The sequence below is a fragment of the Anopheles moucheti genome, chromosome 2 (assembly GCF_943734755.1).
Source record: "Anopheles moucheti chromosome 2, idAnoMoucSN_F20_07, whole genome shotgun sequence".
Classification (NCBI taxonomy): domain Eukaryota; kingdom Metazoa; phylum Arthropoda; class Insecta; order Diptera; family Culicidae; genus Anopheles; species Anopheles moucheti.
The window spans coordinates 94162777-94181215 of record NC_069140.1 but is presented as its reverse complement, the minus strand read 5'-3'; the positions used below and the strand labels follow the sequence as shown (position 1 = coordinate 94181215).

General features: G+C 44.4%; 7 protein-coding genes across 7 annotated transcripts; 4 read left to right on the top strand and 3 right to left on the bottom strand.

Annotated features, from left to right (window-relative positions):
* The first annotated feature begins 2480 nt into the window (after positions 1-2480).
* Positions 2481-3534, top strand: LOC128306957 (39S ribosomal protein L21, mitochondrial). The gene is made up of 3 exons (XM_053044641.1): positions 2481-2627; positions 2691-2859; positions 2917-3534. Exons 2-3 carry the CDS (start codon positions 2802-2804, stop codon positions 3450-3452), a joined length of 594 nt encoding a protein of 197 aa, XP_052900601.1. The 5' UTR covers positions 2481-2627; positions 2691-2801; the 3' UTR covers positions 3453-3534.
* A 431-nt stretch (positions 3535-3965) lies between these two features.
* Positions 3966-5607, top strand: LOC128306842 (POC1 centriolar protein homolog). The gene is made up of 3 exons (XM_053044467.1): positions 3966-4896; positions 4969-5217; positions 5350-5607. Exons 1-3 carry the CDS (start codon positions 4030-4032, stop codon positions 5605-5607), a joined length of 1374 nt encoding a protein of 457 aa, XP_052900427.1. The 5' UTR covers positions 3966-4029.
* Positions 5608-5614: 7 nt separating this feature from the next.
* On the bottom strand, positions 5615-6802 carry LOC128306712 (copper transport protein ATOX1). Its single transcript, XM_053044300.1, has 3 exons — positions 6485-6802; positions 6170-6248; positions 5615-6029 (listed from the first exon to the last, which is right to left on the bottom strand). The coding sequence occupies exons 1-3, from the start codon at positions 6485-6487 to the stop codon at positions 5896-5898; spliced, it is 216 nt and encodes a 71-aa protein (XP_052900260.1). The 5' UTR covers positions 6488-6802; the 3' UTR covers positions 5615-5895.
* A 396-nt stretch (positions 6803-7198) lies between these two features.
* LOC128309688 (protein DDI1 homolog 2) lies at positions 7199-10714 on the top strand. The gene is made up of 3 exons (XM_053046129.1): positions 7199-7932; positions 8875-9807; positions 9873-10714. Exons 1-3 carry the CDS (start codon positions 7623-7625, stop codon positions 10163-10165), a joined length of 1536 nt encoding a protein of 511 aa, XP_052902089.1. The 5' UTR covers positions 7199-7622; the 3' UTR covers positions 10166-10714.
* Positions 10715-10825: 111 nt separating this feature from the next.
* LOC128309687 (uncharacterized) lies at positions 10826-12812 on the bottom strand. The gene is made up of 2 exons (XM_053046128.1): positions 11700-12812; positions 10826-11612 (listed from the first exon to the last, which is right to left on the bottom strand). Exons 1-2 carry the CDS (start codon positions 12810-12812, stop codon positions 11088-11090), a joined length of 1638 nt encoding a protein of 545 aa, XP_052902088.1. The 3' UTR covers positions 10826-11087.
* A 773-nt stretch (positions 12813-13585) lies between these two features.
* On the top strand, positions 13586-15126 carry LOC128298051 (zinc finger protein 418-like). The gene is made up of 4 exons (XM_053033783.1): positions 13586-13720; positions 13801-14595; positions 14653-14804; positions 14895-15126. The coding sequence occupies exons 1-4, from the start codon at positions 13586-13588 to the stop codon at positions 15124-15126; spliced, it is 1314 nt and encodes a 437-aa protein (XP_052889743.1).
* Positions 15127-15420: 294 nt separating this feature from the next.
* Positions 15421-17773, bottom strand: LOC128309827 (zinc finger protein 391-like). The gene is made up of 3 exons (XM_053046305.1): positions 16796-17773; positions 16360-16725; positions 15421-16242 (listed from the first exon to the last, which is right to left on the bottom strand). Exons 1-3 carry the CDS (start codon positions 17613-17615, stop codon positions 15866-15868), a joined length of 1563 nt encoding a protein of 520 aa, XP_052902265.1. The 5' UTR covers positions 17616-17773; the 3' UTR covers positions 15421-15865.
* Positions 17774-18439: the final 666 nt, after the last annotated feature.

Sequence of the window (18439 nt, the reverse complement as noted above, 5' to 3'; positions counted from 1 at the left end):
ACGGTTTATTTACGGCACGTACGGGCAATGCCGAAGCCGCAGAGAGGCTTTGGGAAATTATTGAAGTTTGGGCAGACGACGGTGGGTCAGATTGGTGAGGTGAGCAAAACTCTGCATGTGACGACCGGTTCAGGATTCGCCGATGACTTTGCCATTCATGGTTTGATGGCAGTGTGGCAGAGCGTGAGTACTCGGCTGCCCTCAGCCTCCTCGGCTAGGTTAGGTCATACTTGTTCGGAGGTAATTAGTATAGCCTCACCGTCGATGTTGCGACACCGCGTGAGTTCTTTCCACAACTATTTCGCTACCTACGACGGATAGCTCGAGGCTGGTTTTCCTAGCCTGGTAGAAAATTATTCTAACAACCTCTAACACGCCCGATGACACCTCGGAACCATGGTGGTGAGAAATATTTACGATGGAGGCGCCCACTCACAACACCGCGGTGTTAGTTTTTTATGCTAAAACAGCGGCCCATTCACAACGAAAAAGCAGCAGCAACAGCAGCAGCACCCTTTGGAGCCAGATCAACATGCTGCTCGACGTGGACCAAACCTAGACCATAACACTGCGGGACTCGCAGCTTCGGTAGCGATCCCCGGATCCACATTGGATCCCGGGGCGGCGGTTGTAGGTATGCTTGTAAATAAATCTTCATTAGCGTCCGGCTGATCCTCGGCCCGTTTGTCAAATTGAAGCTGATGAAGTGAGCAAATCATAATCTCCAAAACCCTCTGCCTTCCGTCCCGTGCCTCACCCCTCGCAGGGCACCCTTGTCGAAGGAATGGCGGAAGCTTTTTTCAAGTCTTCCTTCCGCCATAATCGCAGAACACGGTGACGGTGTGTTCGTCACCCACCATAAATCACCCAAGTTGTAACGATTCTTCACTTTTGCCTTTGGAAGAATTGGCGCGATAGGTAGTCACATCGCATCGCAAAAACGAATAGAACCCACCCCGTTGCTAATTTGTAGGAATGGCCAAGTCGGCAGGGTCCCATCATTGTTGCAACCCACGCACCTTGATGATTCGCTGTAAAATCATCATTTTGTACAATTTAAATTCGTTTCGTACAGTTTTACTACCGGTTTCTGGCAAGCGTGCGAGCAAGCTGTGTTTTATAGCAACAGAAATTCCAAATACAATAAAATCTTTTCCATGCTAACATTTTGAGTATCTGCAAGCGAATATATTGAAACACAAATAATTGGAACCCATTTTTTCCCCTTTTCCATTCAGTTGCTCGTAACAAATCGCCTAAATCACCAGCTGAAAGCTTACACAAAGTAACATTCAACACCGTTGGTGAAACATTCCGTTTCCTTTTTACGAGACTACCGGACCTCCAGCAAAGGGTAATTTACGATGACAATTGTAGAGCAATGTAAATAAAGACCACAAAACCGTAGCACGCTTCGTTCCGCCTGCGCGAAACTGACCGTTTGAACTTGCGGTGCGCACAAGAGTTTCGCGTTGGAATTCAAACACTCTTGGTCGCGTGTCTTGTACTCTCCGTGCGTCGCCTGCTCGTGAACACAGTTTTGTCTAACCAATTCCGATTCCGAAATACCAGTTTGGTGTTTGTGACGATCTTTCATCCACGTTTTGTAGTAACGAAACACAAAATCCGCGTGTCTGTTTGAGGGGAGGGAGGTTTTTTATTCGAAATTTGGAAGCAAATCGTTCGCTACTCCAAAGCTCTTGTTTTGTCACACGCATTGATTTGTTACAGAAAATAGCCGGACACGCGCGTGGGTTGCCTGCAGATACCTTTCTTTTGTTTACCCCAGGAGTGTGACCGCTGGGACACGTAGAATCCAAACGATTTCTTTAGCCATGTCCACAAAATGGTGCGACTTATCTGGACATGAGCTTGACTTTGGTGTACGCTCGCGAGCGCTCCGGGACCGGTTTCGCAAGCGTGCCAAAAGGTTCTAATGAACGGTTTTATTCTACGGCAGCATTGTTGAAGCAACTCTTGCTTAATTTTGCGCTGATGTAAATTGCAGTTTCATTGTGCATATTAGGGCAGTGGGCATGCTCTTATGGTTGCCTGTTGTGTCTTACATTTATGAAAGAAAATTCTCCCGTTTTGGAGAACGCGTACTGTGGGCGAAGATAAATTCGGAAAGTGTTTTATAAAGTTTGCTTTAAGCATTGTTATCTTTTTTGGAGCGGCATGTAAGGTAGGCTTTAAAAGCAAGTAATAACACAAAATAAATCTAACGATGATAAAAAATAATTTTTCAAGCAGCTAAATAAGCTTTTTAAACTTTGATGAACGTCGAAAAACACATAAATACATTCTTATTTCTTAATTATTGAATGGAAATTAAAAGTTATCTCTATTCCCTTAAGTTTCAACCGCCAATTTGAATTTACCAACAAAATCACACAGCACACGCACACCTTTGCAAAACCTTACCATATGTCATTACTGTCATTTTTCACAGATGACAGCATTCTTTTGGTTACAAAACCATCCAAAATATTCGAAGTGCTTTTGCACAACTTGGAAAACAACATTTGCGCTGCATTGAGAAGGAACCTACACTTTTCTCTACATACAATTGTTATAAGCAATGTTGTTTGCATATTATTAAAAGTGGAGCTTACCGGATTCTACGGGTAATATTCTCAGCAGCATGTGCTCCTCTTCATCGCCGGCTCTACTTGTTTGTGTACTTTCAGGCTCATATTTTACGTGCAGGAACCGGCGCCAAATACCTTAGTTCCGTGCCTTAAGAAAGCCCTTCGCCCGAAGTAAGAGTGTAAAGCATCATCAACTGTAGTGTTACGAATATGTTTCTCAAACAGTTCGCTGGCTTATTGAAGCCATCCACAATAACTACTCTGCTTGGTAGGTTGCAAACCGTGTGTGCAAAAGGCTTGACATTCACCTTTTCTTTCCTTAAAGAACCGCTCAAAACAGCTCCACTTACTGCCCGATGGAACAACACGGCTGCATTTACAAGTTTACGATGGAATAGCACCAGCGCTGCTTCTGCTGCTGCCATCCCCGACAAAAACACCGTCGATACCGTAAACAAACAGGTGGAAGCCGGTTCTGAAGGACGACTATTCGCGGTCGTGCAACTGTGTGGCAAACAGTTTAAAATCACTTCCGGCGATATAATCGTCGTTGAGGGTTATTGGCCACCGGAAAACGGTGATCGTTTACGGTTGGATAAGGTGCTGCTAGCAGGGAGTAAGGATTTTTCACTCATCGGTCGACCACTGCTAACACCCGGACTGGTAGACGTGCAGGCTACGATTATCGAGAAAACACTTTCCCACACTCGCACACACTTTCGCAAGAAGCGCCGGAAGCAATATATCCGCATCAATTTCTACCGCACGCAACAAACGATGATTCGGATCAATTCGATCGACATTACGCGAAAGTTAGATGAGGCGAACGTGAATCATACTAGCGAGGAGAGATTTTTCTAGCGATAGAAGACCAGATTTGTAGAAGCTCTATCAAGGGAGATAAATAGATTACTGAAGTTGCTATTCCCCAATAAACTTTAGTTGCCCTTAAAGTATCTACTACGCGAGACAACACTAGGTCGTGATATCATACAGATTGATACTCATCACCACCATGTTTTCAAAGGTTGCATTCCCTAAAAAAGATCACATAATAGTTACCATCACGACGCTAGTTGGTTCCTTCGTTGATGGAACTTCAAATGAAGAGTTATTTAACGAATTTATGTAAGTATTTTACATTCGTTTGATAAAAACTCGCGCGCGCAACTTTTGCCGTCACCGTCAGCTACAGGGTGACACAATTAAACTTCGAACGGCGTGTTTTAGAACAATTCAAACCAGCTTGACCGTATTTTCGATCCAAGTGGGTGTTGAAATTTCAACCCGCGCTCTGGTTTGAAGTTTGACATTCTGTTGTCAAAACTTCAAAGCAAACGGCTTCGGAGAACGGACAGTTTTATTTTGTAGGTGCTATTGTTCAACTGATTCGTGATTGTCCATCGTTGCTTGGCCGGAAAACAGTAACTCACAGAAAATGTCGGACCCTGTTCTGCAACGGCACTTGAAAGGCCATCGGGGAAAGTTGACTGGTCTATCGTTTAACCCGGAAGGGACGCGTTTCGTGACGAGCTCAGTCGACCACTCGGCTATCGTGTGGACCAACAACGAACAGGTACGCTGCATGCGATTCGAGGCCCACACGGATGTTGTGAACGATGTTTGCTGGTCGTCAGACGGTAGAATCATAGCGACCGTTTCCAAGGATCGCTCTGTAAAGATTTGGGTCCCTTCGATGTTGGGGAATTGCGACGAGTTTCGCGGCCACACCTCAAACGTCCGTTCGGTCGATTTTGATCCTACCGGCAAAAAGCTGCTCACCGCCTCGGACGACAAAACGATCAAGCTGTGGAAAGTGTCCCGCAAGCAGTTTCTCTCCTCGTTCACCGGACATACGAATTGGGTACGATGTGCTCGATTTTCACCGAATGGTAAAATGATCGCGTCCTGCGGTGACGATCGTACATTGAAGCTGTTTGACCCGTCTACCGGGCAGTGTATTCACACCTTTTACGACCAGAAAGGGGCCGGATGTAAGGTGGCCTGGCATCCGGATAGTACACTGGTGGCCATTGCCTTAGACAACTGCCGAGTGAAGATATTCGATGTGAATATCAAGAAGTTGATTCAATACTACCGCATCTACGATGGTGCAGTAAATTCGCTCGACTTTCATCCGTCCGGAAACTATCTCATTACGGGAAGCGATGATGGCGTGACAAAAATTATCGATCTGTTGGAAGGTCGTCAAATATTTACACTCACTGGGCATCGTGGACCGGTCACTACGGTCAAATTCTCTAAAGATGGACAGCTGTTTGCGACGGGAAGTGAAGATTCTCATGTAAGTTTACCAAGTCAACAGCACTGTGCCAACGAGCAAGGTACTATATCGCATCTGATGGTCGCATTCCAGGTCATGCTCTGGAAGGCAAATTTGGATCAAGATTCGGCACACAACTCACTCTATTCAGCGGACAGTAGCTGCGAAATAACAAATCCAACCGGTGGAGACCGAAAATTTAGCTTCAATCGCGACGTAACCGAGGCACATGCCGACGATGATGATTCTGCGTTTAATTGTAACAAGGAAAATCTCCCAGATACGAGCATTTTTGTCGATGCGACCAAGACGGAGAATTTCAAAATATCGGACGCCGTCGAGGTTAGCGAGTAGTTCGTGCGCTAGATTTAATTGCTCTTAATTTATCTCCTAAGAATGTTATCATTCCCTTCGTAACTTCGAAAATGAACTAAGAATACTTTTTTAATTTCATTCTCATGTTACTTTCAAAAGGAAATCGTAATCAAACTGAATAAATCTTTCCCCGAAAATTATCGAAACGAAGCGCACGGGCTGAGTGTCAGTTTCACGGGAAAACGCCAACAGGTCCGATCTTCTATAGCTCCAAATTCAACGTCCGGCCAATCTTCAAGCAATCGACCCGACTTTGAAGAACACGTTCTGGTCTGTCTGAACAGCATCAGCCGAAGGATGGAGAGTTTCCATAAAAGAATCTCACTGCTTGAAGATGTCTTGCTCGATCGATCGTAAGCCAACAAAGGGTTGGGTTTTATAAGTTTATTTTTACGAACCTTTATCGTCCATCATTATTATTCGCTTTTATACGATTTATAATATACCATTGCATACAGTAAACAAAAAAACACACACATAAAACATAAGTTTACCCAAAACAGTCGGCCGCAGCGGATGTCGATGCTCTTATCAGTAATATCTTTTCGTACTCGTTTCGCTTTGTAGTTTGCACGTCCCAGCCATTCGACTGTCCAACAAGAACAGAGACATGCAACCAGATACTTCCTACACAAGAACAGTCGTTCAATTCTTAACACCCACGTAGCTGGTTTCCTTTCCCGTTTTCTTAATCGTTTCCAGCAATTCTTCTGCGGACATCGGTGAAGTGACGAACACTTTTTTATTGTCCAAATCGATTTCAACCTTTTCGACTTTTTCTGCAAAAACAGAAGATTCAAACCGAGGCAGAGTTCTGTGTTAGTAATCTTCAATCGTTCTTTCGCTTTCACACTCAGATGCCTCAAAAGATATGGGTATCCAAGGGTAACCAACAGCCAACTGTTGGCTATTTGCTTACCTTTTAGTTTGCCGAGCACACGCTCAACCGCTCCTGAACAGCCGGTGCACGTCATTTCGACATTAAATTCGTGAACAGTCTGTAAAGTAGGAAAACCGAAAAGAAGGTTACAATTTCGTCAAGCCAGCGATGGGAACAGATCAATCAAAACGGATGATTTAGTTCTGGTCATGGTTGATTCTTTCTTATCGCACAATGACACCGTAGCAAAGCGCTATTGAGAACGGCACAGGTGGTGGGGCAATGATTCCGGTGCACGATACCGATTCCGGTGCACGGTATAATCTAATCGAGAGCACAGAATAGACCACTTACCATGATGCTCGTGTCGTAAGGATGAAAGCGTTCAACTAGACCCAATTATTTAATAAACTTCTCTTCGTTATTTGTGCTCTTTTCAAATGCTTGTACTATAGGGCAATAGTTCCGCAATGCGATGCACTTTTAAATGTTTAAAAACAACAGCGAAAGATCGAGCCTTCGGTTCAGGAACGTCACACGTTGTAGCTTAAAAGTATACTGATGTTGTAGAAGATACCAAGAGCATATTACGTGGTCGAACTAATACAGAACAGTAAATATAACGTTTTGCTAGGGAAAAGCTTGGAGATCCACAAGAACTAGCTAGCAGAGTTTGTTTGCTTTTTTGGCACCCCCTCAGTCCACGGGTGCATAGGAATGTTTGTTTGTGTGAGTACAAACGAGTTTAAAATAGCGGATTGCAATCTTCAGTTTGTGTTGAGCGCACATATTGTATTATTTCATTTTGCATCGAGATCTCTCCTAAGTAAATCAAAGAAGCTAGAAAAGAATACTGTTTTTAGGTAGATTATTCCGTTAAGTTTCATCATCAATCCAGCCACATTTATTGATTTCAATTTCGATTTTTTATTGCGTGAATACCGTCGGAACAGTTTGACAGGTCGTCAACCAAGGTTTATGCATCAAACATCCTGCTTTTGTTGTGAAGCTGTTGTGTGTTTGTGGAACACTTTGTGCATTTCTTTCCTTCGATTCGTCTCGAGAAGTTTAAAAGTTGCTTATTTTTTCTACTTATTTCAACAGTTACTCTAAGCACGAATTACGAATCGAATAAACGAACAGGTTACATCCTTCGCGATTGTACGTGTGACCAATCATTTTCTTGGTGCGTGTTCGTGCGTTCAGTGCGTTGTCATATCACAGCTAGCTAGCTGGCCGCCTGCAACAAACAAACATCGAATACGGGTTGCCTCATCCGAATCGTGAAATATATCGTGCTTTTACCGCATCTATAAAAGATCGGCTGTGCCGTTCACAGTTGTATGTGCTTCAGTTTCTAGTCACAAGAACGCATTCATATTACACAAAGTGCGAGCTTCGGTACTTTCTCCGCAGGGGTAGTTTTGTGGTAGAAAGGTAGTGCGTTGGGGATCTACGTGCACCGTGGGATATAACTATCAACAACGCCACAATGCGCATCACCGTGATGGACGCCAACTCCACGGACATGTCCACGTTCGAGGTGGCCGATGATATGGAGCTGGAAAATCTAATCGCCCTTTGTCGGATGGAGTTCAACATGCCGACCCACATGGAGCTGGTACTGTCGGCGAAACAGCAAATGCTGCTGGACCAGAAAAAGACGCTTACGCACTATGACGTCAAGGATGGCGATATGTTACTGCTCCATAAGGCACCCGCCTCCCAACCTCCTGGGGCAACAACCGGTGCTTCAGCAGCGCGGGCCCGTCCAATGATGCCGGCACCATCGAGCAGGGAAGGTAAGACCAAATGCGACGTAACGCCGCATATGCATATACTCTCATTTGCAAATTTGCCAACTCATTAGCCGTCCATACCTTGACGATGAAACATACCAATTAGAATTAGACTGTTCAGCGAAAACGCATTAGCGTTAATCTACTTCAGTTCAGTTAATCTACTTTTAATTCACTTCGAAAGCGACAAGAGTCAAACAAATCCAATGACCAATTTTAGACCTCTGCCCCCTTTGAGCACCTGGACCAGTCTCTTCCATATTCCGCGTTTCAAACGTCCAACCCACGCATATCCCCGCAAATACCGAAATGCATCATCGCATCTTCGTTGTTTGCATCCCGTTGTTGAACTGTAAAAAACAAGCATCAAAACTTTCGCGCGTCAACAACTTCCCGTCGCGGTTTCAGTACGATTGCGCGCCCAACACGTTTGGTCTGTGCTCTGCTCAAAGTGCAATGAACTGCATCGGCATTTGCTGCTGATGTGTTTTTGCGTCGTTTTTGCCATTTTCGCGCGCGGAAAGATGACCTCAGAGAGCGCGCGCGATTTTTCCACCCCGGCCGGCAGATTTATTTCACCCAGTGCAGACGGTGCAATGATCTCGTTTTTCAATACCGGCGCGCCTTATGTTTACTGCTTACAGTTGACCATCTGGGTTTAAGTTTAGATAAACATTTACACCGTGTGAAAATTTCTTGAGTCACTGCAGGAAAGAAATACAAATCAAAGGACCGTTTTATGCCCACCTTACAACGCTCGAGAACAAAGAATGGTTGTTTTCAAATTAGTTTGTAACCACTTTAATCCCATTGATCGGTCCCCAACTTTCGTCGAAGTTTTGATTCTCTGGAGATCATGCGCGTACAGTCGAATGATTTCTCGCCTTAGGTCTAACAAAAATGAAACCACATTACATTATATTCCATTTCCCTTCTTCATCCCAGAACCTGCGGCGTTGGCCAATCTGGACTTTGGCTCGATTCAAGTACCTACCTCAATTCGATCAGGTGCCGGTGGCAATGGTGGAAATGGATCCTCCAGCGGGTTGAACCGTCCATCCCCATCGATCGGTCCCGAAGACGATCCCGCTGTAGTGCGCGAAATGTTCCTCTCGAAGCCGGATCAACTCGCATTACTGAAACAAAACAATCCACGCCTAGCTGAGGCATTGCTTTCCGGCAATCTGGAAACCTTTGCCACCGTTCTTCGGAAGCAGATTGCCGAACGAATGGAGAAACAGCAGCAACGGCTCCGGATACTTCAAGCCAGCCCATTCGACGCGGAAGCACAGCGTTTGATCGCAGAAGAGATCAAGCAGAAAAACATCGAAGCGAACATGGAGGCGGCGATGGAGTATAACCCGGAAACGTTCGGTACGGTCGTGATGCTGTACATCAACTGCAAGGTGAACGGACATCCGGTCAAAGCGTTCATCGATTCGGGCGCACAGGCAACGATAATGAGCGCCGCCGCCGCTGAACGCTGCAACATTATGCGGCTGGTCGATACGAGATGGGCCGGCATTGCGAAAGGTGTCGGCGTGCAGCGCATTATCGGCCGGATTCATATGGTGCAGATACAGATCGAGAAGGATTTCCTCACGTCCAGCTTTTCGGTGCTGGAGGAACAACCGATGGATATGTTACTGGGGCTGGATATGCTGAAGCGGCACCAGTGTAACATCGATCTGAAGAACAATGTGCTGCGCATTGGAACGACCGGTACAGAGACACCGTTCCTGGCGGAAGGCGATCTACCCGAATGTGCCCGTTTGACCGGAAGCCCTGAGGAGGAGAAACGTGCCCTGGCCGAGTCGGCGAAACTAGCGGAAGAACTTGCCATCAAGGAAGCACTCAGCAAAAGTCAAAGCGATCAAGGTATGGAGCGCTACGGTGGCGTTTCTGATTTCGGCTTCATACATATGCTTCTTCCCATTTCATAGCTTCGACGAGTGGAGCGGGAAGTAGTGGCAGCAACGTCACACCGACAACAGAACCATCGCCTGCCAGCAGTGAGGCTGCGAAAGCGCCAGCATCACAGTCCACGGCACCGGAACCAATGCAGGAAGATGTGGAACCACCGCTGACGCTTCTGCCGACCGATCGGTTCAGCGAAATGGATGTAGTCGAGCTGGAATCGATGGGCTTCAAGCGTCAGATGGTGATCGACGAACTTCGGGCCGCTAACGGTGACAAAACGAAGGCCACTTCAGGTCTGTTCGCGAAACTAGGGTAATGCGTGCGCGCCGGTCGAAACAGGTCCCATAGAAGCGGAGGTTGTACCTGTAGCTTCTCGTACACTGCCGGAAGTATGCTTCGTGCATCTGTAATCACTCGGGCAAAAGGGAGCCGCTTTTTTAATACCAATTTGCACCGTTTTACCTATGCCTAATCGAACTATTTTGTGTCTCAGAAGTGCTTGAAAGTCGTTGATATTTCGTATTCTTTCCACCGCATTTACTATGGGTGAACTGTTTTATATAATGTCTTGTACGTGCATTCGCTACCTCTAAATTGCATTTCGGCAAACAGGAATAACTGGAAATGCGATGTGTGGTTCGTGGCTGTGGGATTGAAACGTGTTTGACTTCTTTTTTTCTTTGCTTAACTACCTACTGGGTTTTACGGTGATTTACGAACCTGCCTTCCGGAAGCTACTCTTGATTTGATCTGTTAATAACACCGTATCATGGAAAAGCGTTCCTTTACACTTTCGTGCGTACAAATAACGCATGTTGTCATGTCATTAGGATGAATACAACGATCAAATTTGTTTGCTACTGTTCTTCAACGGCACACAGTGTTTTTGCAGTGTTTTCTGGCATTTGTATTTGTATTGCATTGTCTCTATCGTTTCAACAAGTGGTTAAAGTCTGTTTAGAAGATGTAGGGTGTAACGTGTGTGATGGAGAAAATTGACTGAATTTGTTCCGGGGATAACAGCACTGTTTTCCCGGATTGTGTTTGCTTTGATTGTCTTTCTAACGATATTCTCTTCTACTACTTCCTCCTGTTCTACAACTGTCCTTGTTTTTGGGTGGGTTTCAGGGTTTAACGAATTTTTCTACTAGTTAAGATTACAGATAAATACAAAAAACATTAGAATATTACTGGTAACTAGAACGTATTGTTTAATACTGGATCATCAGGTATGTGGTTTAGGGAGTTGTATCGAATAACTTCCCAATTCTGGACGCAAGATGCACCTCGAACTGTTGCAAGTATTCCGGACGCTTGTGCAAGCGCTGCATGGTTTCTCGCCAAAGCTGCACCGCCATAGGACTGTTGTAAGCACCATCCACCTGAGCGTACGCCGCTAGTAGCTGATTGGTCTCATCCACCACATACTTGTCGATCACGGGGACGTCCTCCGAATTATCCGCCGTCAATGGTTCCGACATGTACTGTTCATAATCCGTGGCGATTTGTTTCATCAGTTGGAGCAAGTTACGATTCAGATGCAGCAGCTTTCGAACGATCTGATCATAGCGTTCGATCTGCTCGTGATCTTGTTTCGGGTCGAGTTTTCCCATTGCATGACGACCGGCTAGGTTGAGTCGAATATTTTCCAAACCGTGTAAAAATTTGATTTTTTCTTGCAGCTTCTTTTCCAACAATGTGATTTGCTTCAGATGTTTAAATGTTACAGAAACAGTATCCGAAGCTTCCGCGAGGTGAAAGGACTTTAACGTTAAAAGAAGACAAATATGAACAATAATGCCAGAACTACGAAAGCACGAAAAACATATCAAAAGAAAATGTGTTCTCACCTGCTCGAGCGATACGCGATAGTCTGGAAGTACTTGCTGATTCCCGTTGTCAAAACGAACCAGAAACAATGGGATGTTTCGATTTTGAACGCCAATAACTTCGCCCGTATAAGATCCGTAATTCGGTTGAAAAGATGTACCTCGAACCGTACTTCCGAGTTCGATCGGTTTCGGAATGGCCGACGGTATATCGTCGTCCAAATACTCAATCATGGAGTTTTCCATCAGAAAGCGCAACTTTTCACGGCGACGCTCCAGATTGATGCGCTCATCGAGAAAAAAAGCGTGCGACAAGCGACGAACCGGCCTTTGCTTTCGGAGCGTCAGACGGATATAGTTCCACTGGACGCGATTCAGTGAACGGGTGAACAGTAACGGAAAGTTTGCATTTAACAGCGCACCCAGTTCCAGGTTCTTGCTGTATCCTTCCGCGAACAATGGACGATCAATATGGCTGTAGAACCATTCACAGATCATGAACCTGTACAGTTTATAGGGACCGTTAAAAGAACTGGCTTTCCTATTTGACTGGTCACTGGGAAGATTCTCTGCTTTCAGTACGGTGGCACATGTTGCCGGATCGAACAAGCTCCAATATGTCACATTGCTTAACGGTTCTTCTTTACAGGCATTCAGAATTATCGATGTTCCATTATTTGCTTCCGAGTAGTGTGCTGTGATATCGGTTACTTCAATGATGTTGTTGCCATGGCTTCCAGTATCAATTATCTCATAATTAACTTGATTCAAGTCTCGGTCAGCTGCTACACTCAAATGCTCATCAATTTTCTGCTGTTGCAATAGATATTGCGTAGATGGTTCCGGCTTTGCTTTGCCGACATCTTCCGGACGACTCTCGGTTATTTGGTTCTGACAACTCGGTAACTCATCAGAGGGTTCACTTTCCTTTTTAGCAGATACAACAAACGAAGTTGCGTAAGAAGCTTGGGGAATGCTCACTTGCTTTAGTCGTGCCTGGAAGACGTCCGATCTCGGAGGTTGGTTTTCTTTCTCGTGTGAATTGGTTTTCGGTTTGCGATTGTATTTCCGTTTTTTAGTGGTAATGTTTCCATTGCCACTAGCAAGATTTGCTGTTTTCCTAGTCGTTCTCATCACTGTTTCTCGGTTTTGCACAATCACCAACAAGTGTACTGCAAGAGCACGCCGAGCGATCGAAGTTAACTGAAAGAATGGTCAAGTTTGTACTAAAGGGCTTCGTTTGCTTTTTCCAAGATTAGTACATAATTTGATATAGTTCGGAGACTTTTTTTGTCCACTACTGTTGTCATTTTGACATTTCCCTTCAAGACAACAAACGGAATTTGCATTTCAGCGCGAACTCTTTGCTGAAATGGCGCACACGTGTAAATCTTGATATTCTGCAATAAAATGGTGTAAATTCAATCCTTTAAATCGAAATCAAAAGTCATACAGTTACGATTGAAGGTATAGAGCGAATCACGAGGAAAAATAAGTTCGTTTGAAGCATTCCTCTGGTGGTTGGTTGATTTGTAAAATGTTTTCATTGCTGCCGTACTCCGATTGAAAGTGTTGGTGTGGCGCACCTTTCCAAAAGTTACAGATTATGCTTGAGTGAACATAAAGAGTATTTAGTTCCTCTGTCGATTATAGTAAAAACTTCGCCAACAGTAGAAAATGTGCAATGATTTTCCGCCGTTGAGGTAAGTCTATAATGGATCAGCTTTTTTCACCGCAGGATCTCTGGGATGAAATCAAGGCTTTCAAGGGTACCCTTCGAAATATCTGGTGTACCAAAGATAAATTCTTTAACCAGCTGACAGCTGTCATACCACCGCCATACATACCGTTCGGAGTCTCGTCAGTCAAGGGTTACATGTTTGTTATTAAACAATACAGCGATCGGTATGGCGCTGCACGTACATTGTTCGCAGATTTGCAGATTCTGTTTGAGCCAGGATTGGGATAAATTGGTGCAGCTAAACACGATTATAAACAGTACACTCACGTTGCAGGATATTAAACGATTTACCGGAATTAAGGTAGGCTAGTACTAGATCCCATCGCTTCATCTCGCGCGGTATTGCTACTAGGAACAAAGTTTTTACTTTGCTACTTGCAGAACCTTGAAGAGGAAAACAAACCGTACGTACTTTGCGGGGATTGCCATATAAAGTTGATCAACTCCGTCACGTTCCGACACAGCTGCTTGGCAAATGAAGCGTTCTTCAGAGAGTTTTGCTTGGGATTCGAAGAACTTGCGGACAGCCATGGCGAAGAAACGGAAAAAACTACAGCGGAACCAAATGAAAGCGTATCGGAAATTGAGTTTATTGTTGTTAACAAACGCAAAAAGCGGAAAATTGTTACTATGCAGAACGATCTACTGGAAAGAAGTGAGCGACTCTCATGTGAATTCGAAGAAACGGAAACTACACACGATTTCGATTACTGTGCGAATCGTATTGAACCGGGTGAACCGTCCTCCAGTGATGAGGAGTGCAGTGAAAAGCCTCAATTGGTGCGCAACAAAGTAGCAATGGATAGAAATACACTGTTCATTGAAAGTATGCGTCTTATAAAAGCCACACAGCAGCGCCAAGAGGTCGCACGGATCGCCGCAAGTAGTGCAGTTGAGAGCAAATCCAGCACTTCTCACCTTGTGCGCGATAGATGCTCGAAAGCAATCCGATCCCAACTCTGTGATGTGTGTGGCAAAGTAGTGCATAAGCTCAGTGACCACATGTCAATCCATACGAAAGAGATGAGGTACGCATGTCCCCACTGCCCGGTTAGGATGGCCAACCATGGAAATTTGTATCGACATGTTCAGGCAGTCCACATGAAGCGGATAATGAAAACTTGCAAAGATTGCAACAAAGGATTTACGAGCGATGGCTCGTATAAATCACATATGGTATGTTTGTGTGCACAGTTTAAAGATGTTTATAACTTTTTTTTTTTTTGGTTTTAGCGATCTGAACACGGAATTGGTGAAACATACGAGTGCAAACTGTGCCCTAAGAAATTCAATCACCCAGGAAACTATCGCGTACATATAATTCGATGCCATAGCGACGAAAGGAAATTCACCTGTTCTATTTGTGGGAAACAGTTTAAAGAGAAGTATGCGTTGCACTTTGTTCAAGTTCAAGGTTTTGTTTTTTTTTTATAAACCACCATAAACTAATCACTCAATCACTCTCTTACTTGCAGGCGCGATCATCGAAATCATCAGCGAGTACATTCGGACGATAAACCGTTTGCCTGCAGCCAGTGCCCGAAAGGATTCAAAAGTGAGTACGCTAGAAAAACGCACGAATTAACGCACGCTGGTGTCGTTTTTAAATGTACAGTCTGTGATAAGTCCTATCGGTACAAATGTCTGCTAAACATTCACATCAAGAAAGACCATCCAGAAATAAAGTCTGCGGATGCCGACAATTGAGTAATCGATAATCGGCGTTTTATTCGATATTAAAGAATTAATGTAGTTCAGTCGAAAACCCTGGAGGGGCGGCCCGGTGGCGGTGCTGGTTTCACACGACTGGACCTAGAAAAAATCCATCCAGATCCGTTCCCTCGAAGTAAAATAAGTCTAGTAAGCCAGATATGGCAGACATGACCTTAGTAGGTACTCCAAGAAGTAGATGCTATAACTGTTTTCTAGTGTGATAGCAATAGCGCTTTCCGTTTTTCTACTCTATTTACATAACGTTGATTATAGACAAAACAGATAAGGATTGATAACTTGAGTCTGAAGTTTATTGTTGTTTTATGATACACAGTCAATTCCCGAGTTACGCGGATTCGGAGATACACGGACTTTACAAATTTGACATTTAACGGAATTTTGTATGCAGAATTAAATTTTCAAATTGTAAATTTCAAAAATACGTTACATTTCATTACAAAAATTAATTTCATAACATTTTATTGTAATTCTTGAAAAAAACAATATAAACATTAATTTTGAATGTGTTGTGTGAAATTTTAGTGGAAACTCGAGACACGCGGATTTCTCTGGCTCGCATTATCCGCGTAGTTCGGGTATCGACTGTACTTTTTTTTTGCATAACAATAGCAATGAGAAAGAAGACAAATTCACAAAAAAAAACCTAAACCTAGGCGCTATACCCTAAACAAGGGTGCAAGCAATTGTACAATTCTTTGCGTCCTTCCTCCACTCACTGTTCAATATCTGAACTCACCTCATTGGGATTCATGATACTAATTTCCAGCAAGGGTTCTTCCTTGATAGCAAACTCTGTAACAAAGTCTTCGTAGTTTTCCTGCTCGACTATACTACCAACATTGGACAAGGCATCGACCAGGTATTCCTCGTTAGGATGCGTGTCCTCTTCCCCATCGTCGTAATCGTCGAGAATGCTAACATTGTCCTCGATTTCATCGTCCTCTTCTTCCAGCTCCATTTCTTCTTCCTCTTCTCCTTCTTCCTCGTCCAGGTATGTCTCGTCAAAATCGATGCTTTCAACCGTTTGATTAGTCCTTTGCCGACCCCAGGATGATTGTTTGACGGAACTGTCCTTCGCAGTGTTGGTTTCTGTATTGATAAAAACAAACATACTTGGTGGTTAAAAAGAACAACTGATGTCATACAAACTAGTGGCGGATGAAGTTAGAGAAACTGATCAATATCTATATCGATCCGAATGCGTACCTAGCTCACCCTTTATGGGCACACCTTCATGGTTCATCTTTATGTGTACAGTCAGCTGTGTCGCTTGGGTGAACTCAATCTCACAAACCGGACACTGAAGTGTTCTGTTTTTCATATGCTCGGTACGCTTATGCAAACGAAGTTTACTTTTGTATCGGAACGATTTCTTGCATATGTTACACTGGTGTGGATTGATCGAGCACGGTTTCTGCTGGTGTTTTAGTAGCGCGTTGCGCGAAACGAAGCACATGGCACAGTCCGGACAGCCGAATGGTTTTTCTTCCAGATGTATTCGCTTGTGTACGCACAGGTAGCTTTTCTGCGTAAAACATTTACCGCACAGATCGCAGCTGTATGGTTTTTCACCTGTAAGAAGCAAGGTAAGAGGAACACATAAATCCCAAACATGTACAAACCAGCAAACGAAGTACGTTACCGGTGTGGGTCCGCTCGTGCCGCTCGAGGTTGACCTTTTGGGAGAAACCCTTGTTACAGACGGAACACAAAAATGGACGTTCGTTCGTGTGCGTTCGAATGTGCACATCCAGTGAGCTTTGCTCGACGTACGATTTCGAACACATCGGACAATCGAAGAGGTTGCGCTGGGCATGGAATCTTTTGTGCCGCGATAGCGACGTACCGTATTTGAACGATTTGCCACATTCGCTGCACAGGTGCGGCTTTGCGTTGCTGTCTCGCAGTTCGCCAGTGTGCTTAAGCATGTGCCTGTTTAAATTACACTTTTCCAGAAACGTTACACCGCACTCGTTGCACGCGTGTGGTTTATCAGTAAAGTGTCTTCGCATGTGGCGACGTAACTTTTTCTCCGTTTCAAACTCTTTAGCGCACTGTTGGCAATAAAACTTTTGCAGCATTGCATTGTCGGTTACAGAGGATTCCACTTCGTTTCCGTTAGTATTTGGTCCGCCCGTCGATGAGGAGATGAGCTCTGCTCTCATCTGTTTTCCATCTACGGTGGGTGTACTGCTATCGCCTGCTTCGACATGTTTCGTATCCACCACATAGCTCCGCAAAGCTATTTCGGTGCTCTCGCATTGCAGCTTGAAAAAGTGCGAACGGCGTATCTGTAACACACACGGCACGCAGAGCTGCGAAGGAAGCCCATCGTTTTCCTGCACATTTAGGCCGGTTATGGCGTTTAGCATAGCGAACAGGTTCGTGTCGAACAGCGGTTTCATGCGGGGCTTGGTTGCCATACAGCACCGACAGATTTCACCGAATATCAAGTCCTCCATATCAAATGACGCTATCACAACGTCCCCGCAGATATATAATGACTTGACAATGGCTGTATGTACACGAGTATCTACAATAGAAGGGTTATACGTGATATTTTCGACCGAAATGAAGCATTTCTATGTATCACTTTGCACTGCAGGAGTATTGTTTTCACGACTTTGGGGACCCGATTTGTTGTTTGCTGACAAGCGCTTGTTTGCTGACGCCTTGACATTTAACTAGACTGCGTAAAATCAAACTTGACAGCTCAAGCAACGGCTAGGCGGAAAAAAGAGCCCCGAGCCAAGCTGCATTAATTTCGTATCGGAGAGATTTCGTGAAAATGGAAATAAATTTGATCGCATTAGTATAAACGAAATTGCACCAGGTTTTCCGAATGTATAGTACCAGGAGAGCATCCACGGAAGAGGCAGCACCTTGTACAGCAATTTTGCTCGAAAACCGCCGAAAGGTATGCAATGTTTAAACACTAACTTTCCCGTTGGTCGAGAAAAATTTCTTCGAAAACTATCAGTATCCGAATTTATAGTACCAGTGGAGCATCCACGGAAGAGGTAGCACCTGGTAATTTCGCTCGTAAACCGCCGAAAGGTATGCAATGTTTAAACACTAACTTTCCCGTTGGTCGAGAAAAATTTCTTCGAAAACTACCAGTTTCCGAATTTATAGTACCAGTGGAGCATCCACGGAAGAGGTAGCACCTGGTAATTTCGCTCGTAAACCGCCGAAAGGTATGCAATGTTTAAACACTAACTTTCCATACAAACTTGTACAACGCAGCACGCTGCATCCAACAAATTTGTACAAGTTTGATGCATGC

Coding starts and splice junctions, on each gene's coding strand:
- LOC128306957 (XM_053044641.1), top strand. CDS start 2,802: ATGTTTCTCAAACAGTTCGCTGGCTTATTGAAGCCATCCACAATAACT. Junction 2,860..2,916: donor CACAATAACTACTCTGCTTG/GTAGGTTGCAAA, acceptor CTTTCCTTAAAG/AACCGCTCAAAACAGCTCCA.
- LOC128306842 (XM_053044467.1), top strand. CDS start 4,030: ATGTCGGACCCTGTTCTGCAACGGCACTTGAAAGGCCATCGGGGAAAG. Junction 4,897..4,968: donor CGGGAAGTGAAGATTCTCAT/GTAAGTTTACCA, acceptor GTCGCATTCCAG/GTCATGCTCTGGAAGGCAAA. Junction 5,218..5,349: donor AAATATCGGACGCCGTCGAG/GTTAGCGAGTAG, acceptor TACTTTCAAAAG/GAAATCGTAATCAAACTGAA.
- LOC128306712 (XM_053044300.1), bottom strand. Junction 6,030..6,169: donor TGTGCTCGGCAAACTAAAAG/GTAAGCAAATAG, acceptor CTGTTTTTGCAG/AAAAAGTCGAAAAGGTTGAA.
- LOC128309688 (XM_053046129.1), top strand. CDS start 7,623: ATGCGCATCACCGTGATGGACGCCAACTCCACGGACATGTCCACGTTC. Junction 7,933..8,874: donor GGCACCATCGAGCAGGGAAG/GTAAGACCAAAT, acceptor TCTTCATCCCAG/AACCTGCGGCGTTGGCCAAT. Junction 9,808..9,872: donor CAAAAGTCAAAGCGATCAAG/GTATGGAGCGCT, acceptor CCCATTTCATAG/CTTCGACGAGTGGAGCGGGA.
- LOC128309687 (XM_053046128.1), bottom strand. CDS start 12,812: ATGAGAACGACTAGGAAAACAGCAAATCTTGCTAGTGGCAATGGAAAC. Junction 11,613..11,699: donor ATCGCGTATCGCTCGAGCAG/GTGAGAACACAT, acceptor TTAACGTTAAAG/TCCTTTCACCTCGCGGAAGC.
- LOC128298051 (XM_053033783.1), top strand. CDS start 13,586: ATGGCGCTGCACGTACATTGTTCGCAGATTTGCAGATTCTGTTTGAGC. Junction 13,721..13,800: donor AACGATTTACCGGAATTAAG/GTAGGCTAGTAC, acceptor TGCTACTTGCAG/AACCTTGAAGAGGAAAACAA. Junction 14,596..14,652: donor GCTCGTATAAATCACATATG/GTATGTTTGTGT, acceptor TTTTGGTTTTAG/CGATCTGAACACGGAATTGG.
- LOC128309827 (XM_053046305.1), bottom strand. CDS start 17,615: ATGGAGGACTTGATATTCGGTGAAATCTGTCGGTGCTGTATGGCAACC. Junction 16,726..16,795: donor GCACGAGCGGACCCACACCG/GTAACGTACTTC, acceptor TGCTTCTTACAG/GTGAAAAACCATACAGCTGC. Junction 16,243..16,359: donor GCCCATAAAGGGTGAGCTAG/GTACGCATTCGG, acceptor TTATCAATACAG/AAACCAACACTGCGAAGGAC.